The 26,487-nt window shown below is 36.9% G+C and overlaps 3 protein-coding genes and 1 long non-coding RNA gene across 6 annotated transcripts in view; 2 read left to right on the plus strand and 2 right to left on the minus strand.

Moving 5' to 3' along the window:
* Positions 1–6,807, plus strand: part of syne1a (spectrin repeat containing, nuclear envelope 1a) — a 99,430-nt gene extending 92,623 nt beyond the window's left edge. The window contains exons 135-145 of one of the 2 annotated variants that reach the window (XM_043219862.1): positions 38–338; positions 460–528; positions 1,159–1,262; positions 1,344–1,470; positions 1,573–1,784; positions 2,560–2,760; positions 3,296–3,424; positions 3,650–3,862; positions 4,009–4,101; positions 4,646–4,704; positions 5,879–6,807. In XM_043219862.1, coding sequence (XP_043075797.1) covers positions 38–338; positions 460–528; positions 1,159–1,262; positions 1,344–1,470; positions 1,573–1,784; positions 2,560–2,760; positions 3,296–3,424; positions 3,650–3,862; positions 4,009–4,101; positions 4,646–4,704; positions 5,879–6,140 — 1,770 coding nt within the window. In that variant the 3' untranslated portion in view covers positions 6,141–6,807. The remainder of the gene's footprint in view (positions 1–37; positions 339–459; positions 529–1,158; positions 1,263–1,343; positions 1,471–1,572; positions 1,785–2,559; positions 2,761–3,295; positions 3,425–3,649; positions 3,863–4,008; positions 4,102–4,645; positions 4,705–5,878) is intronic. The other variant, XM_043219861.1, reaches the window with a different exon arrangement.
* esr1 (estrogen receptor 1) lies at positions 6,636–18,799 on the minus strand. The gene is given in 9 exon segments (XM_043219863.1): positions 6,636–8,595; positions 9,207–9,390; positions 9,689–9,822; positions 10,858–10,996; positions 12,315–12,653; positions 13,890–14,006; positions 16,000–16,223; positions 17,916–18,375; positions 18,378–18,799. Coding segments are annotated over 9 exon segments (1,860 nt in total). The 5' UTR covers positions 18,400–18,799; the 3' UTR covers positions 6,636–8,354.
* LOC122325034 lies at positions 9,695–10,959 on the plus strand. The gene is made up of 3 exons (XR_006247247.1): positions 9,695–9,834; positions 9,930–10,276; positions 10,824–10,959. It is a non-coding gene; the product is annotated as an uncharacterized LOC122325034 (long non-coding RNA).
* A 1,731-nt stretch (positions 18,800–20,530) lies between the features above and the next one.
* Positions 20,531–24,919, minus strand: armt1 (acidic residue methyltransferase 1). 2 transcript variants are annotated; one of them, XM_043219865.1, is made up of 6 exons: positions 24,810–24,919; positions 24,650–24,720; positions 24,128–24,233; positions 23,760–24,001; positions 22,590–22,755; positions 20,531–22,264 (listed from the first exon to the last, which is right to left on the minus strand). In XM_043219865.1, exons 2-6 carry the CDS (start codon positions 24,700–24,702, stop codon positions 21,485–21,487), a joined length of 1,347 nt encoding a protein of 448 aa, XP_043075800.1. In that variant the 5' UTR covers positions 24,703–24,720; positions 24,810–24,919; the 3' UTR covers positions 20,531–21,484. The 2 variants fall into 2 exon arrangements, with proteins under 2 accessions (XP_043075800.1, XP_043075799.1); XM_043219864.1 differs by having other exon boundaries at positions 24,824–24,844.
* Between the last annotated feature and the right edge of the window lie 1,568 nt (positions 24,920–26,487).

A 26,487-nucleotide genomic window follows, 5' to 3' on the forward strand; every position in this document is an offset into this window, starting at 1 on the left:
AAGGTTGCTTTCATTTTATGCTACCTCTCATTCTCAGCTGATTGATGATGAGTTTGAAGGCTCAGATCGTGAATTTGAGTCAGGTGACATCTCAGACCTTCAGTGGGGTGAGGATGGTACCCTGTCCCAGACATCTAGCAGACCATCTTCAGGTGGGACTGCTCCTGTTTGTACAAATGGCTCTGGCCGGGACACCCCTGCCAGTGTAGACTCCATCCCTCTGGAATGGGACCACGACTATGACCTGGACCCCATGGGCCATACCATGTCTGCTCAACAGGGCAGACAAAAAGATGAGGACGAGGAGTTACTGTGTTTGGCCACTGCAGCCCTTACAGGTGAGTGTGCTTGACCTGAAGGATGTTCATGAGATAAAGCTCCAGCTGAGTGTCCACCTCCCTGAGCAGGTCTTCTTTGTAAACTGTTGGTATGTTTTGTTGTGTATCTCTTTTTCCACAGACGTAGTAATTCCTGAGAGCCCTGAAGCTTATATAAAATTAACAGAAAACACACTGAGGTCTTCCTCTGGTAGGCAATAAGTTATGGCATGCTAAATTAATGCTAAACTACACTGCATGCTGTCGTATTGCATGAACTGCACTATTGCATGAATTCTAAAAAAAAGCATGGCAAAGATTCTGACGGATCTGGTCTATTGTGTTTTCCCACATTAAATTCTTTCTCAAATCACATGCTGCTAATTGGTATTAGATGATAAAAAAAAATTAGGAGGAGAAAAAGTTTTTTTACCTTATGCAAAATTTTATGTCTTCACTGTTATTTTTCTTCAAATATATACACCTTGCTGAATACAAGTATTTATTTATTACAAAAAAATGAGGTGAAAAGATGATGCTAATGTAACTTCAATTGTTGGAACCACATGCATGCCACAAGACCACTGCATGGTTTTACAAGCGCCTTCATTCATACTTTTGATATTTTAGAATTCACTGAATTCAGAATAGGTTGCATATAAAACAAATGTATAATGGTTGCATTCCATTTTCAACAAATAACATGATTAAAACATTAAAAGCTTTACAAAACTCCTAATACACTCACAATGTGATCAAAGAATGGCTGTGTTTCAGACTGATTCTTATTTTAAAGGCATCCTGTGACATTCTACGTTAATCTTTACATTAATTCCTGCAGGTGAAGCAGTACGATTATTAGACAATATAATGGACACCAGCCGCTACAGCCTCGAGCAGACAGATGGTACTATGGGTGTTCACGGCACTTCATACATGGGCTATGTGAGTACAGATTCATTGTTGAGCTCTGTCAGTTTAATATGTAGCAGCGGTAAGTTTGATTCGTTTCTTTGCCCCCAACAGATGAGGCTAATGGATGATTGCCGTGGCAGTCTAAAAGCGGTCAGGAGGGTTGAGGGGGAGCTGGAGGAGGAAGAGGATAACCTGTCAGGCCTGAGCAACCCTGATAACACAGAGACACAGAGCACTGGTTAGCCCAGCACAGAAACTCTGCGACTGCATGTATGTGTACGTGTACGTATATGTGTGTATATTTAAATTTAATGCTATTATGGTAATTGTCATATTTCAGGTGTTATTGAGCGTTGGGAGCTGATCCAGGCCCAGTCTGCTGGTTCAGATCACAAAGAAAGAGAAGACCTGGTGCTATTGCAGAAGATGACCTCTGACCTGGATGCCATGGAGGCATGGCTCGGTCAGGCTGAGATGGAGTTAGAAGAACTGAGAGGGAAAACTCTTAGTGCAGATATACACACTATTGAACAGAGAATTAGGAAACTCAAGGTTTGTGGTTCATAGTAATATATTTGTACATGTGAATTTGTTTGTGCATATTTGCTGAGTGATTCTCTTTTAATGCTATTGATGGGCTGAACAACTGGCCATAGCTTTTGAAAATCATCACAAATGAGATTGAGTTCTGTTTGTAGTCCTAAAATCTGGAGGATAATTAAAATGTTTGAACCATTTTAACATAACCAACATTATTGTCATATGACCTCGTTATACATCTAATCAAGCTGTTTAGTCATGAACCAACTTTTTTTTTTGCTATGGATTACCTCTGGAATAGCTAATGTGGTTTTAAAAATGCCAGTTTTTCGATGTATGTGTAAATCGATGTTACTGTAAATATATGATAGTTAACCGTGCCCAAGCTGTAAACAGATACATTTGGCACTGGCAGCTCCATGTGTGGATTGCTCACATGTCTACACTGTAAAACAAGTCATGCTCACACGCACACACACACACACTGACATTTCAAATCAGGCAGGATGTCAGCAACAGAAATAAACCAGAGGAAATCCACAGCATCCCGCTGACCCACATACAGAGTTAAAATCTGAGAGCATCTGATTTCACCGGTTATTTTTACTTGCACACTAAAACACATTGGTACATAGTTCAGAGGCTGCAAGTGAACCTTCCCTTCAGAGCAATTTATCAACGGAGATTACTCAAAATCCAACTACACATCATTTCTTGGTAACACAATGCAGTCTCTAAAACCAACACACACATTTCTAGTGAAAGCTTTGCTCTTCTGTCTCAACAGGACTTGCAGAAGGCAATGGATTCTCATAAGTCTAAAGTACTGTCCATCAACTTAAATAGTGTCACACTACTCCAGTCAGACTCAGAGGAGAGCAAGGGTCTCAAAGCGAAAGTCAAAGAGATGAACTCACGTTGGGATCGACTGGGGAAATCACTGAAAGATTGGAGAACCGCACTTCAGGATTCTCTGATGCAGTGTCAGGTACATACACAGACATCTACGCTACTGTTCAAAAGTTTGGAAGATGTTTTTTGGACAGTTAATACTTTTGTTCTGCAAGGATGCAAACGTGACAGTAAAGACATAGTAATGATACAACAAAATTCTGCTTCAAATAAATGCTGTTTTTCTATTCTATTCATTTTCTATTCATTGAAGAATCATATAAATTTTTCCAGAAAGGTAGTAACCAGTCATAAGTTTTCAACATTGGTAATACCAAGAAATGTCTTAAAAATCAAATCAGCATATTAGAACATTTCATTTTCATTTTCAAGGATTATGTGACCTAAAGATTTGAGTAATGGCTGCTTAAAATTCATCTCTGCCATCACAGGAGAAAATTCAATTCACAATGTATTGTAATAGAAGAACATTATTTTAAATTGTAATCATTGTCTTTATATTTTGGTCAAGTATCAAAGCATCAGTTGTCCAAATTCCAAACTTTTGAATGATATTGTAATTAAACGTATGGATGCAGATTCTGTCATTCACAATATTTGCTTTTCTACAGGAGTTTCATGAGCTGAGTCATGGTCTTCTTCTTTGGCTAGAAAACATTGACCGTCGGAGAAATGAGATCATCCCAATTGCATCGGGGCTAGATCGGCACACACTTCAAGCTCATTACAGAGCACTAAAGGTACCTGTGAAGTCACTGCTTTTTGGCTGAATTCATAATTTGTCTTCTGTTCACCCTATACAGCATCATTGTATGTTGAAAACAGTATGTCTGGTTGGCAGCTAAAACAGTGTTCACTTGCTTGTTTTAGATGTTCTTAAAATTCTCCAAACGTGACAAAAATGTATTCAAAACGCAAATGCTTCATTTTTAAGTGAAACTACATTGACACACATTTGTCTACAGCAAATCCAGCGGGAGCTGTTGGAGACTGAGCAGAAGGTGGACAGTCTGCAGGAGCTCTCAGGACAGCTGCTGGTGCAGTCACACGGCAGCGAGTGTCTGGAGGCCCAGGAGAGGGTGCATGTCATCGGGAACCGTCTCCACCTGCTCCTGAAAGCTGTGGCCACCGACCTGGAATTGCTGGGAAAAGAGCTTCAGGCTTCTGGGAACAGACAGGTCAGTGTTCAAGCACGTTCATCATTTATTCATCTCATTACCAACCATTTGTTTGGTTTTAATGGATAAAAAGAAAAAACATTAGACATCGTCCAAAATATCCAACCATTTCAAAGCTAAATCTCAGATCTTCACCCAACTCACAGGATGCGTCCCTCTGGCCTGTTACGGATGATGCAGATACTTCTGGATCGGTCAGTCCTGCTTCAGAGGTCAGCGTTTCCACCAAACGACAATCGGTAATGCATCTCCTCTCCCTTTTTTGATATTGCTTCGGGCATGCCGTGAAGGTCACTGTCCCGCTAAAGTGAGGCGGTTGAGCTTATAAGAGGGGAATATTTTTTGAAATGTTGGTTCCTGTTGAATATTTTTCACTGACAAGATCCCCTGGAGTATATGCTCACTTCCTCATTCCCATATAAATATGTTGGTTTCAACATTTATTTGTGGAAGTACTTTACTTCTTATGAAATTTATACAAGAAACACTGGCTTTCCTTTTAGACATGCTTTAAATCAAACGGATCCTTGCTAAATTTGAGTGGATTTGTTTGAAGGTGTCTGTGTGGAAAGCCAGGTTTCTTGCACCTTGCAAGTTTTTTTGTTTTGTCATTGCCACCTATTTTGCTGCTGCCTTTTTGTTTTGTTGTTACTGGTTTGTGATTATACTGATGGCCTGGCTATATGTCTCTGCTTGTCACCACAAGCTTTGTCTTTATTTGCTGGACTGAAACATTCTTTCTTTCTTTTACCCCCTCCCTTCCTTTTGCTCATTGCACAACAGCTACGAGGCAAATGTAGTGTGTCAGAACCAGGATCCTCAGCCAGACTTCCACGTCACAGGTACCTTTCTCTCGCGCTTTAGAATGCAGGGGGGGATGATGGAACTCATTCCAGATCCAGATCCAGACCCTGATTCCAGATCCCAGATCCATACCAGCAGAGGCCAGAGCACGAGTCGCTAGTTCTAGGAAATTAATTTGTTTTGGATCCCAGTCAAGGATTCTTAGTAATCTTATGTGTTATTGTCCCCGAGAACATAATGTTGAGTCTGACAATGTAACTTTGTGTCCTTTGAACCAAGTTGCGTCCATCACCTTTCTCCATTCTTGATGCCATGTGACAATACTGAAATTCTTTTTCCAGACCATGTAATTTTTGGTTGCTTTCATTGTTTTTTGCAGTTTTATGTTTTTGTGCGAACAATTCATTGTGATGATCTCTCGCTCATCTCTGCCTTACAGCAAAATTAGCAAAAACACAGAAAAGCAGCCATATCGTGTACAACTTTCTAATACCTTTCATTAACAACATTGACAAGCATAACACGTATGTAATGCTTAACAAAGTATTTTTTCATTTATATTAAATAGACAGAAATGCTATGAAACTTCATATTTAAACGCACATGAGCTGCTGATTTGTTAAGCATTATAGCATGTTTGCTGGGACTTCTTAATGAAATATATTATTAAGTATTACAAAATATGGAACTGTCTTTGATGGAAGTGAAATCTGTCCAAAAACCAAAATATTTAATGTGTGCAGTTTGTCCATAAAACATGGACATCTGTTAGTGAGGGACTAAATGTATATAATGAAAATATTATATGCAAATAAAAAACAGTGAAAGATGATATAAACTATTTGTTTTAAGATGGAAGATTAGTCAGTGCAAGTTATATTTTCGGAATAGCGAATATTTTATTTTATATTTTAAGGTGATATTTTAGTCTGTTTTCATCATTATTTCTATATAGCTTTAGCTATTTTAGTACAGTAACTTACATTTATTTTAGTCGTTGTCTAAGCAAAAGTTCAAATTTTCGTACTTTTATTTCACAGCAACAGATTTAAGTAGTTTTAGTTGTAGTTTGAATTAACGATAGCAGCAGTGATTTAAAGAGATAATTTAAAAAAATGAATCACCCTACTTTTTTAAAATCATCACAACATTTCTGTGTGTGTCATTATCATTTATCCGTTCGTTCTGATGTACTATTACAATGTTTTGTAGGTTGCCCAGCGGTTCTGGCTGCGTTTCGTCTCGCTCTGGTTCCTCCGGGTCACAAGGTGGCGCTGCTGTGGCTCGCTGCCAGCCCTTTCTGCTGCGAGTGCTCCGGGCAGCTCTGCCTCTGCAGCTTCTACTGCTGCTCATAGTGGGCCTGACCTGTCTGGTGCCCACGACTGAGCAGGATTACAGTTGTGCCCACGCGAACAACTTTGCCCGGTCCTTTCATCCCATGCTCCGCTACACTAACGGCCCACCGCCTGTATGAGCGGACGAGACTTTACTAATGCCTTCATCTGCTTCATATTACACTGCAGGACACAGAATGGACTAGTGTTAGCCAAAGCTGATTGTTCCTGTTCCTGTACAGTTACTGCTGCTAACTTCATTTTTCACTAAACAGTGTACTATTGAACTCATTGCAATGTAGACTAGTGTGGGACATCCAAACTGGTTAACCGTTTCTGTCCCAAAAAAACTGAAGAAAAACTATGAAATCGTAAATAATTATGTACTTAATAGCACTGACATAAGCATAAGGTACTGCACTTATACCGTCCAAGAAAATGGCCAAAATTATTTGCTTAGGCTAAGGAAAGTGTTTTATTTTTATTTTTTTATTATTTAAAATTGTAGAAAGAAAGTTATTTTGAATATTATTTAAATAAGATTTTGCATGGCAATTTCAAATTTTATTTTTATTTCATGGCATTGCGTTACTTTTGTTTGTCCGGAAATGTAAAAACAGTCACTGATGTAGCTCTATGAGAGACGTGTGCTTTTTATTACTGTTATATACTTACTGTATCTTTATTTTGTGTGTTATGACAATGACAGTGTGGAGGAAAAAAACCCATTATAATTACAATGTCTATGCCTATTTATGTATGTACAGTTTGCTAATGCTGACAATAAAGACACATCTTTTCATTTAATATATATATATAAATTCTTCTAATCTTCCCATTGTTTAGTTAAAAGTTTCATTTTAAAGTGATTTAGTTTTTTTAACTCTGTCCTTTATAATTAAGTAAAATTAACATTTTCACATTTAGTTCCTTCAAAATGAAAACATACTGTACAGATGATAAAACTCAAGTATCAAATATAATAGCTGCTAAATGTTGACACATTCACAGATTTGAGGGAAAATATGACACGTTTGGGTATGGGCAGTAAGGCAGTCAGTGTCACTTCCTGTATTGAATACCAGACCAGTGATTATAGGCTGTTATTCATTTCAAGTCTTCACAATGCTTATAGAAATCAGCATTTACGTGTCAATTGACATGGCCAACCAATTACAGCACAGCAAAAATATGATGTAACATTTCTGTTAATTTAACCAACCAATAAGCACAAAATATGGCACTAATGTCACCACTAACTGCTGCTCTGTTCCCTTCAATTTGAGTTAAAATTACTTATATTTAACATTAAAAAGGGAGCAGTGACTTTTATTGATAAACATATCTCTGATTGTGAAAATATATCACATAATTTTTTTAATTGTCTTGTTTTTCCAAGAGTAACTTTACTCTTGTTTTCAGTTTCAATTCAGATCCTTTATATTAAGCGCTGCTTGTAATTATACATAACTATTATTGCCATAATGCAAATAATAACAGTAACATCAAAAATGTGTAACACGGATGCAGAGATATAAAGTTCTTGGGTTCTTCAGTGGAATATTGATTCTAACCTCGTCTGATTTTAATACAGTAATAGTGCTTGATAAACCGTGTACATGGAGAAATGCTAGTTCATGATATAGTTCACGAGCCACCTGCTTTTTTTTTTTTACTTTATTTTTTTGTTTGTTTATCTTAAAGGGTTACTCCACCCCAAAATAAAAATGTAGTGATTAATCACTTACCCCCATGCCATTCCAAACTTGTAAAAGCTTTGTTCATCTTAGAACACAATTTAAGATATTTAGGATAAAAATCCTTTTTTAGGATAAAAAAAGGTCCAGAAAAAGTATGAAAGACACGTTTTGACAGTGTCTTCCAAAATATCCTCAATTGTGTTCCGAAGACGAACAAAGCTTTTATGGGTTTGGGTAAGTGATTAATGACAAAATGCTAATTTTGGGGTGGAGTAACCCTTCATATAAGTTTATGATGTGAAACCTGTCACTCCGTTGGCTATTTAAAAAGAAGAAAAGAATTAGCAGCTTCTACATAAATCTGTCTCTCAGTCTGCCGAAAAGGCCTAAGAGCCCTTTTTTCCCCAAAGTATGACACTTTTTCAAAATGTCTTTTTAAGCTAATGAATCACGTGAACACAGATGTATAATGTTTGGGAGCCTTGTTCTTATTTGAAGACCTAACTTTTCCATTTCTAAAGATACGTTTTTACGTTTTAATGGGTTGGTTTTCAGAATCTAAAGTGGACTTTGATAAGGCACAAGGAGAGACTATTAGACAGCACTGACTGCTTCACAGTCTTCACATTCTTCAGTTGTTGGTTAATACACAGCTCAGGGGTCTGGACTCTGCTCGTGACAGGCAGTGTTGGGCAGCACGGCTCCAGGACCTCTGGAGGGGCTGCTGTTGCTGGTTGTTGGTGTAGAAGGGGGGTCTTTCTCACTCTGTGGCCACGGTCTCTGCACCTTTCCTGAAGAATGGAACCGCTGGGCGTCTAGCATCTCCAACAAAAGGTCATACAGCGGGACTCGATTCTTACATTTCATGCGGTATAAGTGCTCCATTCCTTTGTTGCTTTCAAAAAAGAAGCAGATATTATGTCCATGACTAACTTTTTTTGTCTTTTTGAATGGAAGTGTGTGTGAAATTATGTTTGTGTTAAAGTGCCCCTATAATGAATTTTTGAGAATGACCTTTCAAGCAGTGTGTAAAACAGCTCAAAGCGAATGAAAACACCCTGCAAAGTTTTAAGTCTGAAAGTGCGCCGTGTCTAAAGTTACTGTCCCTCGAAAGAGTCGACTCCGAATCACTGAACGAGTCCCAAGCGTTTCACTTTGACGTCAAAATGAAACATTAGCATACTGCCCGCCTACTAGTTGGTCTTTTCACTTTGATCTGAATGAAAATGCACATTCGTTCTTTGCCAATAGGTGCCTTTTAGTAGCGTTTAAAGCTCACAAACATTGCTTTGAATCAAAATGACAAATCACTGGAGCTGTTTGCAAAAATTAATCATTAAAAAAAAAAAGATTCGTTTGGGAATTGTTGAACAAAAAAGCTACAAATAAAATAGTTTTTTGACCTCGCATGTATGTCAACCTGTTGTTTGGGACTCCAAACCAAAATATGAACCTTTCATAACCCATAATAACAGGGGCACTTTAATGATCTTATTCGTTCTTTACCTCATGTGTCTGATGTGTGAGAGCAGCAGCAGAAGCTGGGCCTGACGGCGGGACTGGAGCTGCAGAGAAGCACCTGATTTACCAATGCAGTAAATGAGGGCATCAGTGATGTTGTCCAGCATGCACTGTACCATGAAGCTGTCCATCAAGGGCTCCACTGGACTGGAGCAGAATGAAAATGCACCTGACCAGACAGAAGAGATAAGCAATAACCATTAAAGAGTTACACATTAACTAACACCTAAGACGTGTTTGTGCTTGTTACACCTAGGACAATGATTTGAAAAATGTCTATTTCCTTTAAAAGGGAAGGTATTTCAAATAAGGAAAACTGAGTGTGTTGCACTTGATCCAAAAATTGAAAAAATAAATAAATAAATAAAAATCTCTGGATGAACGTTTCCACAAAAATAATAAACAGCACAAGCAATAGCTTTTTTACAATTCCATAATTCCATTTGAATATTGACTTGCAGGCTCACCAGAATTGAGAAGTATGATGGCTTTGAGGCAAACAAATTCCTCCAGCTTGAGGTTGAGGCTACGGAAGCGTGCCACAGTCGCCAAGAGCATGTCAAAAATCTCAGCCATCCCCTCGACACATTCTCCTTCACTCCTGTAAAGAGAGGTAGAGCAGCACTTTATCCATGTTAGGAGACTGTTTGTGCCATTTACTGTGATATGTGCCTTAAAATAGCCCTGTTTTTTCCTCACCTCCACCAGTGAAGCTGTAAACACTGAATATGCTGCTGACTGTTTACATGAAGACTGGACCTCTAATGGACTCCCTGTTTTTCAGCAGTTCTTTTTCTATATTAGCAGCCTCCTTTTTTTTCTCATCGAGCCTTTAATTTTCAGTCCCATTCCGAATGTTACTCCCCCTTTCTCCTTCGTCCTCCAGGATGCTTTATTAAGCTCACCACTTTTTTTTTTAAGGATGCTGGTTTTGGTTAGATTGGTATAGCCTTAGTCAGCGATGACGCTGTTCTCTAAAGAGCCTGTTCCCAACCGGGTCCTAATTACTCTCTACTTGTGACATGGTCTTCTGAAGAGGAGCACTAGGCACTCAGGTAAACAGTTCACATCCTTTAACAATCTAGTTTTCGTTTCATAATCATTCAATCTCATTTTACGAGCCACGGCCCTCTACTGGGCCAGATCCTGTCCGCAAGGGGACAAAAGCACATGCAACTCAATGTTCCTTATGAAATTGAGGCAAAAAATAAGCACATGCAGAGGGAATGCATCAGGTCGGTATGACATCTCAAAAAGCCCACAATCACCCTCACAGCATCAGCATCAAGTAAGATTACCTGAGACTAAAGTTTCATTAGAGTATAACAGGTGTCCCTGCGGATTTCTGTGACGGCATGTTAGTGCTTTTTCATTATTCCTAACAGTCAAGCAAGGTTAAATGTAATCAAAACACTTTAATGTGTTTTCAAAGCATGGTCGCGCACTTGTCTGACTAGATAAATATATGTGATGCCAACAGTGAGAGTGAGTCATTAAACTGGATTCGAGTTTTATTATTATACTTTTTTTATTATTGCCTCACTAAATGAGTTGTTCCAAAGTGAATATGTACAAAAAAAAGTGTAAATGCTTATTTTACAGTGGCCTACAAGAGGAGGTGCAGAACATCCAGTACCTATCGAGGATGAGATCCTGAGCAAAGATGAGTTTTCCAGGCGAATGAATAGACCTCCATATGAGGCCGATCATCAACACCTCCAGCCAAGAGCTTTCCAACAGCTGAACCTGATCGTGCAGAGAGAGATCCTGGAAACCTGGAGAGAACAGAGATGTTGTGTTTCATACACCAATAATCTGGTGTCAGTCAAATTAGTTTTTCACATTTTAGTCAGCACGGCTGCTTCGAAGTGTTAACAAGTGACAGTAAAGACATTTATGATGTTAATTTTAATGAAAAGACATTAAATGTTCACCAAATCAGCATTTAGAATGATTTCTGAAAGATTGTGTGACACTGAAGACATCACATCTTGTAATATAGTTAAGTTACTAAGTTAAAGTAATATTTCACATCATTATTGTTCCTACTGTATTTAAGTTAAATGAATGCAGCCATCATGAGTAAAAAAAAAATATATAACAACCCCAAATTTTTAAATAATAGTGTGTTGTGTAGCAAGAACAATAACAAGTAAAATGTGACCTTGGACCACAAAAACAGCCATAAGTGACATGCAAAAATACATTATATGGGTCAAAATTATAATTTTTTTTAAAGGAAAGATCCATGTTCCATGAAGATATTTTATGAATTTCCTACCATAAGTATATAAAAACTTAATCTTTGATAAGTACGCATTTCTATGAACTTAATTTAAAAGTGGGGTTTTTTTGTATCTCAGCCAAATATTGTCTTATCCTAACAATTCAGCTTTCAGGTGATGTAGAAATCTCAGTTTCAAGAAATGTATACTTATGACTATAAATGGACTAAATAAAATAGCATCTGCAAAATGATTCTGTTTTGGACAGCTGTTATGGGGATATTTCTGCTGTAATATTGGCTGTTGCTAGGCACTTACTTAATTGTCTCTATGATATTCTGCTCCCTAGATATGGTTCATGACCCTCCTCTTCCCATCAAGCTGCACGATTTGCTATATAATTCAAGTCTGTAGCACAAAGGTGGCTTGCAATTTAATACTGGTACTATTAGCAAAATAATGCATCATATTTCTTGCCTATAACTGAAACTATTAAGGAAGGGTTAGAAATGTGATGATTTTAGGGTTGTAACACACGTGAAACCACATTTAATATTCGCTGTATCTCATGAGTCGTTTTCCGAAGAGGGTTAATTAAGACACCTGAACATTGGATACTGTATAATGGCTCTCTCAAACCTCCCAGCAGGTCTTTTAATGTGTGCGAGCTCAGCTGGAGGCCGAATCAAGCTGAGGCGCAGCACAGATCAGATGTAATAACACCCATCTTCTTTACCTTCGCGCCTGTGACCTTGTCATTTGAATCTCTGCCACCTGTGCTGTCAAAGCCTGCTGCCACGGTTACGCAAAATTGGCAAGGCTGTCACCAGGGGTTTTGTTCCTAAAAGTGCTTCCTTCTGATGTTTACCTGGTACTTTCTTAGCCCAGGCGATCATGTGAACGAGCTCTTTGTCAGCCATGTTTGTGAGCAGGGACATCATGGTGATCTCGGTGTACGGGCGGCTGTGTTTCTGCCGCGAGCAGACGGCCGGCGGCTCTGCCCCCAGAAGCAGCATCAGCACCTGGTCAGGAGGCATGCATGAAGCGCTGACCCCACCGCCGCCGCTCTTCTTCCTCCTGTCCTGCGGAGGAGCCGTTTTCCGGCCGGTGCGGCTCGACTGCTCACTGTAGCTCTTGACACGGTCTTCATTAGCGCTCCTCCTCCTCTCACACCTGATAGCGCGGCCTCCGCGGTCCTTACGAATACCTGCAATGGAAAACATACAGGTTATTACTTTTATTATGTCCTGTTTTCATACTACAGAGAAAGACTGCGAAGTACATGTGAACACAAAAATGTAATATATTTAAAATTCATTTATTTTATATTAAGTAGTAAGTATTGCTGAAATCTATTAGCATATTTACTGACATACCACTCGAGACTTACTGATATGAAAATTATAATTCAACTTTGGAGTAATACTTGTACACAATGCATATTTTTTTATAGTAAGCCTTATATGTTTTAATATCACTGTTAATGAGGAATGTGTGGACTTTGAATAATATTTAAATATAAAATATTTAAAATGTACCTAAAGTATACTTGCAATAATTCCACTTTAGCACAATCAAACATACTTCAACAAACAATTAAATTGTATTTAAATACAAAATAAGTTGTTCCAATTTAGCAGACTTTAAGTATATCTGTTTAGTATATCAAAAGTACAATTGAGTATATTATTAAGCACATAAATATGTATATATATATATATATATATATATATATATATATATATATATATATATATATATATATATTAAAATGTATACATTTTAGTATATGCATTTTTAAAAGGGTAAGCTTGTCATGCCTGGTTTTGCATTATTCAAAATTAAGAGAACCTTTTAAATATAACTTCACATAAACAGGATAGACCATTTTAGACCAAATACAAATTTATATTTCAAATTTGTGTAGAATAAAAAAATTGTATTTAATTTAAAAACATTTACATAAATGATGATTTTTATTTTAGTTTCAGTGTGAATTATTTCCATATTTTAATCAATGGTTGGTCTTTTTTCCATTATTTCAGTGTGAATTATACCTAAACAATTACCATAAAAAAGCTACCTTTGTGATCACTATTTAATATTTTACATGTTGTTAATTATAAATACTAAAATATGCATACAATTTAATACATCAAATATAAATTAAATTAAATCTCACACATAATTAAATAAGTTAACATTAACAAAGATGGAAAAGGTTAAATAAATTAAATAGTATAAGTACATAAATACAATAAAAATACATAAAGTAATCATTTACTGTTGTGGCCAGTTACATTCAAATGTACATTAATTAACTGAAAGTGAGTAACTGAATGCTGCCCAACTCTAAACAGAAGTAGGGAAACTGGTTTAAATGTCGGAGACTGTAAGAGATGCATATGTGTATGTGAGACAAAGACATTTTTTTTTTATGTACCTCCTTTCATCATGCCTACTTCATAACACTTGCGTAGTCTGCATGCTTGGCAGCTCTTCCTGCGGTTTCTGTCAATAGTGCACTGGTTGGTTGCTGGACAAACATAATCATTGTGACCTAGAGGCAGAAAAATGATTTTCAGTTTCCGATAACTGGTTAACCCTCAAATGTTTTGCTTAATCAGTAAAGTAATTTTTAAAGAAGCTTTCAGAGATGTTTTCCTTTTTTAACTTCGTATTAGCGATATGTAAATACTGTTGTGTCAGAAGCAACAAAGAGTGCAGTGCAGCACATCAACGGCCTTGGATCTGATTAAGCGCTGAGAGCAGGTACATGCTGTTCCAGCCCTCCAAATTAAATTTTGAATTAGATGACTGTGTCTCAGCCAGAAATGTCACAGACCTACACGAAAGCACATACACACGGATATCCAAACCACTGTGTAAAACCATGCACATATGTTTTACAGTGAAATTGATTTTGCATAAGAAAGGAAGCGCTGGCTCTACGGGATTCTTTGAAGTAAATCTTATGTATTAAGACATGCATTATGTGTTAATTGTAACATTTCATTGCAGGGATTTTATTTTATTAAACAACTGCATGTACGCATCTTAAATTATACATAGGCTATTTTTGTAAAAAATAATTTATGAAACCCAAATCCAAATCGCAAAGCGTAAACATATTTATTTGCTCTACTCTGCTTCTCTGTCATGATGGTCTGTCTGTCTGTCATTCTGCACTCCCTTATACTTCTTGTAATTCCCTTCACCGAGTGAAAGCCCTAAAACCCATTTGACTGGTACGCACTTACAGTCATTTCCCCCCAGGTTTTCTTCACCAGAATGGCAGTCAGCAGCAGTTATCTGCCCCAGGAAAGAGCTCACAGGAGCTTGCATGCCAAGATCAAGTCCATAACATCCAGCCGGCCTCTCATCTCATCAAAACCCACCCAGATCTGCACCCCCTTCCAGCAGGATAAAGAAAGCGCAAATAAGGTGCGAGCAGAAACATCTGTGTGCTTCTATTGTACATATCAGGCAGCCTTTCATCAGATAGAGCACACGGGAGACTTTGATTTTCACCTTTTTCTATCAGCTTTAAAGGGAAGGACAGTGCAGGACATGCAAGGATGATTATCTGTGGCATACATTCACACTTTTGAAATTGCATAAATTGAAAGCAAAAAGGGATTTATTTGAAAATTACTATTCAATTTTTTTTTTTACCAGCATCCATAGAATTTTTTTGGACACATATTTGAACTAAGAAAATTTATGAGGTTTTTCCAAGATTTTATTTATTTGTTTTTGTTAGCTCATCGCAGACCTAATATCTTGATAATTAAATCAAGACCATCATGACAGAGAAGCAGAGTAGAGCAAATAAATATGTTCACGTTTTGCGATTTGGATTTGGGTTTCATAAAGTATTTTTTTTACAAAAATAGCCTATGTATGATTTAAGATAATTTAAGATTTTTTTAATAAAATAAAATCCCTGGAATGAAATCTTACAATTAATACATAATACATGTCTTAATACCAAAAAAAATGATTTACTTAAAAAAAAATCGCAGAGCCAGCGTTTCCTTTCTTATGTAAAATCATTTTCACTGTAAAACATTGCCCGTTGCTCTCGAGCTTTTTGTTTGTTTTTGCGAATGAGAAAACGTTCTGAAAGCTAAGCTTAAAAATGCTTTTTGGCAGGGTTGTCAGGTTTTCACAGCAAAACCTGTAGCTCAGTTGCTACTCAAAACTAGCCCAAACGCTTTTTAGGGGGATTCCCGGTAAAACCGCGTTCCGGTGGGGTAAACCAGGCGGGTTTCCCCTGATAAAAGTCGCATTCAAGGGGCTAAATCGCACGATACTGAGCTCGCCTTAAACCGCGGAAAGAATGTTAAAGTAGCAAACCGCGTACTTTGCAACACTCGGTATTAGGAGATTCTTTTTCTTATTCTTTTTTTATTTTTTACATCGATTCGCCAAGTAGGTGGCGACAGTGGCATTCTTTTTACGTGACTCGGGTATTAAAAACCGATTCACAAGCTAATTAATTCAAAAACAAGACTTCTAGCAATCACAGTCACGCTGATATTCAGAACAACCTTGAATGCTTCTCTTGAAGAAAGCTTTGCATCCCTCACAGGACCAGACTCCATAGTGATAGCCAGACGCATAGTCACTGCACACCGCACAGAAGCGCATCTCCTTCTCTGAATCGAACCCTCCTGCGGCTCTTGATCCGGGGTACAGCTCCTGTCTGTCAGTGGGGCTGCACAGCTCCTCACACAAACCAATACCTGTCTGCTGAGAGCACACCACACTCGACCTGCACACACACAGAGAGAGAGTATAGAGCAGAAACCGACTGATGTGTCCTAATTCACTCTACCTTCAGCAATATTACAATTCTGTTATTAGGTTGATAGTTTTATCATCTTATTGTAAATATCAATTAACAACAACAACAAGAAATAGGTCTAAAAATAATTGGTCAAATAAAAGAACTGCGCAATTAATTAATTCATTAAATTAAAGAATTGCACTGGTATATATGAAAAAACAAACTAATATCGTCCAATAACCGATAAAACTGTGCATTCCCATAAATAAATAAACATACATTATAGGCAATATCTTTAGATACAAATTTGTAATATCCAATGAGTACGTGACTGCAAACAGTGGCCATCCCCATTTCCTTTTGACCTCTTGTTCCAGTATTTGTAAATGTTTATTTTATCTTTAATTCTGATGTTCAACAGATTTATTGCACAACCTCAAAAATGAACTATAGTGCTGTCCAATATCCTTAGATGACAACATGGGGTCCCCAAGCAGCCTAAAGCAGCGTATCAATTAATATTCTCATCTGTCAGAAGTAAACCACAAATATAAACATTAGGCTTTACTAATAATAGTTTATTCAATGCATGCTCTACTTAATTAACCCATTAACTGCAACTAGATCTCCTTTCAGTTCTTTGGAAAGTAAAATAAAAAAGTACTCCCTGTGTGTTCAGACAGTGCCGCTGTTGTTTTTACCAATTGTACTTTCCTCAAGGTCTACAGACACAATTCCCTAACCTTCTTTTTTTCCAAATAGCCAAGAAATTCTAATAATTAACAGCACAAAGCTAAAATAACATTTGAAATGAAATAAAATAAACGATAGTCAGAGAGCACCCAACGCGTCTTGCAGGAAAAAAATGTGCAAACCACTGTAATGTGAAGTAATACACTTTCTTTGATTCAAAACGAAACATAAATGCCATCAAGAGCATTTAGCATTAAATGTTGGTCATACACAACCAGCAAATCTATAGCCATAACCCATTAGGCACATTAAAAAGATGTTTGCTTAAGAAATACGTGAAACATGTTTGTTTTATCATGTATTTTTACATTTGAAATATTAATAAAAAATCCAAAAATTAATTTTACATTTGTAATTTGTAAAATGTGTAATTTTACAAGTTTAGTTAAAGTGTCGATGTGTTGCTAATAATAGTACTCAATTTATTATCAATTTATTACATCAATTTATTTTTATTATTATTATTTATTAATTATTAGTCGTGGTTTGTATCCAAATGAATATTAACAAAATGTTAACAAAATGTATAAATGTACAGTGAGCCAGAATCGTATGCTTTGAGCATGTAAGGTGTTGTTTTAAAAATCAACCTCGGTAAGCAGGTATCCAAGCAAGATTTGAGTGCTAAACCAAACTTTATGCCTCAATGAATCAGAAATCTGGTGTAAATGATGTCTAGAACCAACTCATGATTAACACTCAATATTTTTATGTTGTTGTTTTCTTACCTCTTATATAGTTTACATAAACTAGATGCTGATAGACAAACAAGTCACTATCAAATGTCTTAAAAGCAATATATCATTTGTGTCTGATTAATTCACAAACTTGTATATTGTTCATTCAAAGCTATAGAATTCTTCACCTGCATAAGTCTCCAAAAACATGAGCATTAGCAGAGCTCTTATTTAAAGCTGAACTGACCTGTAGACAGTGCTAGAAGGGGTGTCCAGATAGTAGGACACCTGGTGGGTCGAGTGGTGTCCCCCATGATGGCTCAAGTACGGAGACAACTGAGGGCTGGAGGGTGCGAACATAAGAGGGCTGCCGGATCTGGTGTCTAAGGTCTGCAGATGTTCTTCAGCAGGGGCCGTGTGGGGGTCCGGGGGAGCCGGGTAGAATCCGACCGAGGCAGGCTCGGTTGGGGACGAGGTGCCGTAGGTCTGTGTGGAGTTCGGGAACTCATAGGCTCCATCAAGATAGTTGACAGAGGAACTGATCCCTCCTGCGCTGTGCTCTTCCTTAGGGTACATGGGCGAGAGTTTGTGGGCAGCGGGTGCTAAAGAAAGTCCCTCCAGATCTTCTCTCTCCGGGTTCGAGCAGGTCCTGCGTCGCTGCCTGGCACCAGCAGCCTCTCCGCTGGTCTGCCCTCCAGACATCACCATGGAAACACACACGCAGCCGACATGACTTAAGGTACTATCTGTTCATAAGCAACCACCAAAAGACCGTTTTTTAAGCTCAGTCTTTTTTCTTTTTTTTTTTTACCTCCCACTGTCTTTTTCAAACTCTCTTCCCCTTGTTCTGTTTGCTTCCACCCCGCTGTTCTGCCTACTCCTCCTTAAAACTAAAAAATCCCTTCCTCTCTCTTCCAGTCTGCCTTGAGCTGAAAGGACAAAGTGTGATGTTTTTCTAAGATATGTGAGGCTGCTTTTCCGTCTCTTTCTTAATTTCTTAATCTTTTCTTAATCTCTTTTTTTTTCAGTATTCGAACAAAGATGCCCTATTGTAGCGTTAAATATTACATTTAAGGAAGAAACAAATATGAGCAGCGGCACAAAATGTCAAGTCTGATGTGTGGAGCTTTTCTATTAAACAGGAAAAAGAGGAAAGGAAACACAACTGAAACTTCTATTAATAGAAAGAAATGCGTGATTATAATCCACTAGAGCAAAAGACACATGCAACATTGATTCTTGTGGAAACTAAAAAGACAAGAATGGGTTGTTAAATCCTTTATAGTCCTTACCAAAAATTCAAACCAGTTCTCTGATTTATAAGTTTAGCCTCATCGCAACTAGTCTGGATGCATCCCCTTGCTGATGTATCTCTGACTTCCTGCCTCTTTCTTGCTTTCACTGTTTGTGGCTCTGAAAAAAAAAAAAAAAGGAGGTAAACAAATTAAAGGCAGCCAGGTCGATACTGGCGGTCACTCTTCAGAGCAGGTCATGGCAACCAGGTAAACAAGAGATAGGAGGTCACGTCTGATTCACTCGCCAAAACCTTTGGATTTTACAGGTGATGTGTTTTAAAACCACTTCACATGCGGTTATGCATGATTACATAGTTGGAAAGATTTTTGTAAAAGGTTAAATAAGGGAATAAAATATTCTTTATCTCGAGGGAAAAACAAGTCTATTTGATCTTAATCATTTCTCTGTACTGGCAGCTATTTAGAGCTAAACCGGAAAGTGTGTAGGTTTTTGGTGCTCTTTATTAAATGCTTTGTTGAATGCTTGAGTAATTGAGTTTTTATTTCTCTAATTAAAAAGGAACATTATAAGAACGTTTTACAGACTTAGTAGTACTGTCTTAAATGACTCAGTTAAATATACACTAATAAATAAATGAACATGTTTAACTCACAAAGGGTGTATTCAATTAACCAGTATTGTTTTCAACATAATGCATAATGTTAAGATGTTTTTAGTGCCAAGTCAGCATATTAGAACGAGTAAAAATTATTAATATTCAGATTTGACATCATATGAATAGATTAGTTAAAAATGGTAAAAATGTAAGATAAAAAACTCAATATTTTAAATTGTATTCATATTTAACAGTATTGCACTCTTAATTTATCCCATTGTTTCAAGTAAATGCAATGTGAAAATAGAATTTTCTAAAACAGTACTGAATATTACAAATTTAGGACAATCACAAGTAGTGGATACATTTTTCTTTTAAATAATTTAATTAAAATTTATGCAGCACTGTCCTCAAAAATGTCTGCTAACGCATTCGTTTAAAACTAGACTATTATTAGCCATGTTTGTTTAGAGCTGATAATAAAACAGAATGTAATGATAACCTTTTATGTGATGCAGTGTGTATGATGTACCCAAAATCAGGTTTCTGATAAAAACGCACTAAATAAACAACAAGGTCCGCTGACATCTTTAAGTTTTGAGCTTAGCTCTTGCTGTAAGAGAGCTAGAACAGTTCAAAGACCAAAACCATGGCCTTGATTTTCAGAAAAAAAAAACAGAATGTACACAGTCCTCTGCTGACCCCTAAACACAAAAAGATAGTGTTCACATGGTTATTACGTAACGTCAATTCTTTGGGGTTTTTTCTTTGCTCTGTAGAATGGAGGTAAGGCTCCTTGGAAGACCCATGAAGCATCCATACAAAAAATAATAATAATAAAAAAACTGCGCTCTCAAAGGATAGGTCAACAAGCAGCATGAGCCTGTAGCAGGAACACTTCTGCCAGTGTGCGATGATTGTAAAAAGAACATACTTATTTAGAAAAAGAAATTAATTGCATCTCTAAAGCTAATTTTTAAACTCGGTTACAAAGGGATTCATTTCCAAGATTTGTTTTTCTAATCTTTATTAAGTTGCATTAAATTTTCAAAACAGCATTTTAACAAGTATGAGTACATACACGATATCCTGACTCTCATCCGTTTCCAGCATGCTCATAAATAAGCTAAAAGAAATCATGGTGAAGCTTTCATCCAAACACACACCAGAAAACCTGGTAAACTTGCTTTGAAAGTGCTAGTCAATCCAAACTGTGTAAACAAAAACTCTCTGAGATGATATATGTATGGCCAGTATTTTTTTACAGTATTTTCAGCCAATAAGCAAAAAGCATTTCCTTATGATGACATTAGTAGATCATTGTGAATTTGTGCTTTTTTCATCCCTCTACATTCAAAACCCTCATACATTCCATATTGCCATCACTCTGCTAGAATTGTTTTATTCTTTATACATTATTTTCAATTATGCACTCCACGCTACGCCCATAAATTACTACATTTGAAGAAAAAAAATTATATACTGCACATTTTTAGCCCAAAATGCATATACCTGTTTCACTATTCTGAAGGTGTTTTGGTCATCAGCTTTTAACTAGAAGTTAAAATTCAGTTTCATTATTTTTTACTGTGTATCCTACCACACAACACATTGGATTTTTATCATGTTTTCTTTTTTGCCACGTTTACATCTGTGTGTTTAAGTAACTGTACTTACACAATACAGATCAGCAGTGCAAACAGAAAATATATTAAAAAAAAAAATACTGTGATCAGTTGTCAGCAAAGACTATTTTCAGTGTTTGATATGCAGAATCGGTTGGATTCATTATGTAATTTGCTTTCAAACAAAAACTTTTACACAAGCAAAGTGAAAGCAACACCACACTTGTTTGGCATGTTGGTAACTAAACCAGCATCTTCAGTGCATTTTATTCCTTTATCTCTTCATTCTCAACAATTTCCTCTTTAGTGAGGACTCGCTTTTCTTTAAAAAAAAAGACCCTATTGTTTTCTGCGTGGACTGGAAAACTGAATGACAGCATATTTGCCGTTAGTCATCCAGTCTGGATCCTGAGAGATGAGCTTCTCGGCCTGGCCTGGCTCTAAGCCCACCTGAACGTCAGCCTTCAGTGTCCTGAGACTACAGAGAGGGGCAGGCTGGAACCCCCTCAGCGCTTGATCAAACGCAACTGTGTGCTCCCATTTCCTATCACCAGTAAGCTTCCGGTAGTTAAGGTCTCCTTTGAAGAGGATCAGATCAGAGCCCTGGAGAGTGCTGTAGAGATCAGCTGCATCCACCGCCATGTCACAGAACTCATGGGGCAAGGTCCAAAAAGCGTGGTCATGGTAGGACCATGTGCCCTCCTTCATGAAATGCTTCCATTGGACACCGCTGGCTGACATCCACTTGTGATTGGCTGCCACGGTCTGCATGATGGTCCACTCAAAGTCTTGTTTGGTGACATCTGAGACAAACCATGGGATGGACTTGCCATGAAATCTGACCTGCTTGGCTAGTCCTGCAGAAACAAGAAAGTCAGCAAGGACTAGATCGGTAACGAGCTCAAAACCAGCATTGTCTAAAATAATGTCCACTCTGGCATGCTTCATCCCAGATGATCCTGATCCTTGAGAAGCAACCAGTGTTGACCAAACCGTGCTGGAGTCATCCACGAGGATGAAGCGCTGGAGATCAGGAAGAGAATCGATGGGACTGGACTTTTGAGAGTTGTCCTGACCGGCAGAGATGGACAGATCACACTTGTTTCCCCACAGAGAGACCTTCAAAATACACAGTAAACCAGATTATGCGTCGCCATCACCAACAGTGTAATATCAATAAAGTACACAAGAGCCACCCCTAGGCAGGTTACTTGGCACCACAAACCGGATGGCATTTGGGTAACAAGATTCTCTGTTCTAAATTAAAGATGTGATTATTTAGGCTCAAGGCTCAATGAATTCAATTAGAATTCAATCTCCACACAAACAAGACGATTTTCCTAGTTTTTGACGTTGTGTTCTGATGTCATAAGCATAATGTCCCAATAACAATAGTTTTTAATGGCAGGGATCATTATTGCTGCAGTGAAGATCAGACACTAACCTGGAGTAATTTGAGAAGGTTGTCTCGCAGCTGAATCTCGGTCATGTTCTCCATGTTGGTGATGAGCTCCTGAAGGTATGTGCAGAGGGATTTAATGGCTTGTTGAGATTGGAAGAAGCTTTGTGTCTTTCCCTCCTTAAACGCGTCAAACTTATCCATCGGTGGACTTGAAACAAAATGAAACAAGTCAGTTAAACAATTTTTAAATACACTAATGGCTACAATTAATCTTGGTTGATTTTTTTTTTTAAAAATTGTAAAAAAATTTAAATTACAAAAATACTACATTTATGATATAACTTTAAATGACCATCAGTTCCTTTAAATTACAACACTAAAAAAATATTTAAAACTTCTTTATCAGTTGCAACACTATAGCATTTGTAAGACAAATGATTCATTTAAATTCATTTAGATGTGTCCATTTTTCAGTGTTCTTCCTGATAAAAATCTGTTATGAATTTAACTGTTTTAAATATCTAATTAATACCATTTCAATTCTAAATGTAATTGCCATAAGACCACGTGAAGAGACATCTCAGTAGTAACAACATCTCTATTCATAATAAAATAATTTATAGCTGTATTATACCATTTTAATTATATAACAAACATTACATTTACATTATTAGATTTGATTATACTTGATAATACTCTCCTAGAACCTTATATAGGCTGGTTGAAAACACCTGAGATAGATGTGATTTAATTTGTTCTTATTATTCAGTTTAACAATTATTCATTGTTACTTCAATTAAAAATAAAAATACTTATTGTCTATTCTTAAATGTATGTAACATTAAGATACTCAGACTTTTAAGTAAAACTGAAGTACTAAGATGACTTTTCTAATGATTGAGCATATCATTTATATAGAAAATTTGTTTATTTTAGACCATTTTCAGAAAAGGGGCTTAGCTTAGTTAAATTAAGATATTTAAAATGCCTTGCCAAAAATATTTTGTTAAAACACACACCTGCAATGACACCGACATATTTTAAGATATTTCAGATGAGACTTCATTTTAGTCTGGGACTAGGCTTAACCTTGTCTGTAAAACTGGGTTTTAACTTACTTTTTACTATTAAATAATAATGTTCAGTTGAATTTTAGGATACTTTAACCTTTAATTAAATTGTGTACATTGAGTGAAATTATTACTGCCGTACTTCATATACAGAGCCTCCTGGATCCGCCGGTACATGTAACACTCCACATAGAGCCATGGTGACTTGAACCAGCTGACAGGCCTCCCGTCTTCCATCAGGTCCTGCTGTTTTCGCAAGTATTCATTCCAGGCCTCGGAGTCCTCTGCATTATCAGTCAGAGACAGCACAGGTTTGTCTGTCTGCAGTTCATTCCTCAGCCTGGACAGGAAAGAGATGGCCGTCTTCTCTGCCTGGATCCCCTCCTGAAAAAAAAAACATTACAAAAAAGTTAAAATCTAGGAGGAAAAATAGACAGGCAGGCCTGTTTTATTTTATGATAACATGAATTTATAACACAGCTAAATGTAAAACGCGAACAGCATGTATACCTCTCCATATTCTTTGAAGAAATTGTCTTTATTGCGGTGTAATGTGTCTATTACTTTTGTGAGTATGGTTGGGAGTCGGTCTCTCACGGTCAGATAGGCAAAGGACCTAGAAATAGGGAACATTAAACATTTTAGACGTAAATCGTGTCGATAAATAAAGTCCATTAGTAGGTGTTAAAAGTGCTTGATAACGTCAGAATCATTACATCCACATCGAGCAGCAGCATGGCCATTCAAAACCTTCTTGGTCAACCATATAGACCGCATTTCTAGCATTATATGCGAGTTTCGACATTGCATTTATACCAAAGTTGCCAATAAATGGCGACTGGTTCAAGTAAGAGAGACCTTTTGGGTTGTTTTGAAACACGGTATTGACAGATTGTCAGACGTGCCTATTTAAATAAACACATGCGTTGTAAATTCACGACACGTTAACAGACAATACATTCGCAGCTTGTTTTCAAAAAAACAATATAAACTGTGAAGCGCCAGCGAATGTCTGTGGTCATAAAAACATACCCCTCAAACTCAGCAGAGAGTGAGCGCGGGACCGACGTTCCCTCTGCCTCCATCTTTGCAAACAGGAAGGACTAGAAGAGATATTCAATAAACTTTATTTGAAAACGGTCGGCGGCCAATTCTTAATGTAACGGGAATATATAAAATAATAATAACACACTCTGTGCCATTTACTCGCATATCGTAGGAACACCTGCACTGAGACCAGTTAGCATTTTATTTTGTTGTAGTCTGATGAGGATCATGGGTCAACTTTAGCCCGCGATACGCTTTATCGTTGACATTACTGTCCTCTAGTGGCCATGCGAAGAAACGCCGGTCTGTGAGCCTTGCCGTCCATACACAAACACACAGTCTCCGAGACAGGACAGTATCTTGTTACAATTAACAAGCATTTATATTTCATTTTTACATATATTCAATTTGAATATGCTTGATCAAATGTGTAGAGAAAAGATATTAACCGGTAGCTGGTCTCAGCTTGGTCTGTTGGCTGATTTTGGAGGATTTTGGGGCACTTTTCAGCTAATCAAGCTGGGTGTCCAGCCGGCCACACAGCTAAACAATAGCTTATCCGAAAATCACCAGAGAGAATCAGTTTGGTTTTAGTACTTATACTTTAAACAACACCTAGTACAATCCAAGCAAGATTTTTTTTCATGGACCTCTATAATGAATGAATAAAGTACAAGGAAATTTGAAAATAAGCCATTATCTTAAAAAGGTTAAGTTTTTTAGTGCATACAGAGATTAAATATACAAAACAAACCCGTGTTTTGTATATTTAATCTCTGTATGCACAAAAAAAATGTTGCTTGCTTGATATAGATACTATGCTTATTTCTAAACCAGTAGATTTTATTATTCTGTCTACAGACAGCTGCAGTAATTCTAACTAAACCATATTTAATGATGCTAATGTGATTTTCGTAAATTGGAAACAGAAACCATAGTCCCAGATGCCTTTATCTCCCCTCCAGACCACATGGCCCTAACACACAGCTTACTCTCTGTATGGAAACAACACCCCCAACTTGTTTTTTCCTTGTTTTTTTTTTTTTTTTTTTTTTTTTGCAAACCCATAACTCAAAGTTGGCATCCTCAATTTGCATTTGTAACTCCCAGGCTGTTGTTGACTAGTCTTTATATCTATCTATCTATCTATCTATCTATCTATCTATCTATCTATCTATCTATCTATATATATATATATATATATATATATATATATATATATATATATATATATATATATATTCATGTTATTTCCCTTGGTTATTCATTTCCTGATATCTCTATCAGGTCTGGTCAAGGCAGCTCACATCCTGTTCTCCTTACAGGAATTAAAGTAGTGAAGGCTTAGAAACTCTGGACACAAGCAAAGTGAAAAGAAAAGTATTATTTTAAACCACATCCAGCATCACTTGAATTATTCAAAATGGAACCAGTGCACTGATTTTCACAGGCTAATTTTTCTTGAAAATGATTAAAGGAAATTTGATTGATTTTACAAAATGTAACAATTTAAAGGCTAAATGCATTTAAATTACTACAACTAAAATATTGCTAATGAAAAGAAAAAGGCCCTATCAAAGGTCGGGATGATCCTAGTAGATACTTTTAATTCACATTCAAATAAACCAATTAATAAAAAAGATAGTCAGTCTAGGACAAAAATGAAACGTTTTTATTTATATAAACAAGTATATTTTTATATTTTAAAGTAAAATTGAAAAATAAATATATTAATAAAAACTAGAGAAAACATACGTGGCAATATATTTAATTAAAATAATATAAATAACCCAGCCCCCAGTCAGTCATATCTGTAATTATTA

Source organism: Puntigrus tetrazona, chromosome 20 (genome assembly GCF_018831695.1).
Source record: "Puntigrus tetrazona isolate hp1 chromosome 20, ASM1883169v1, whole genome shotgun sequence".
Classification (NCBI taxonomy): domain Eukaryota; kingdom Metazoa; phylum Chordata; class Actinopteri; order Cypriniformes; family Cyprinidae; genus Puntigrus; species Puntigrus tetrazona.

What these genes read in the sequence shown, in the direction of transcription:
- armt1 (XM_043219864.1), bottom strand. An exon ending in TCTTCAAAGAATATGGAGAG is followed by an intron (nt 24,002 to 24,127) that starts GTATACATGCTG and finishes TTTTTTTTTCAG; the next exon opens with GAGGGGATCCAGGCAGAGAA. An exon ending in ACCTTCTCAAATTACTCCAG is followed by an intron (nt 22,265 to 22,589) that starts GTTAGTGTCTGA and finishes TGTATTTTGAAG; the next exon opens with GTCTCTCTGTGGGGAAACAA.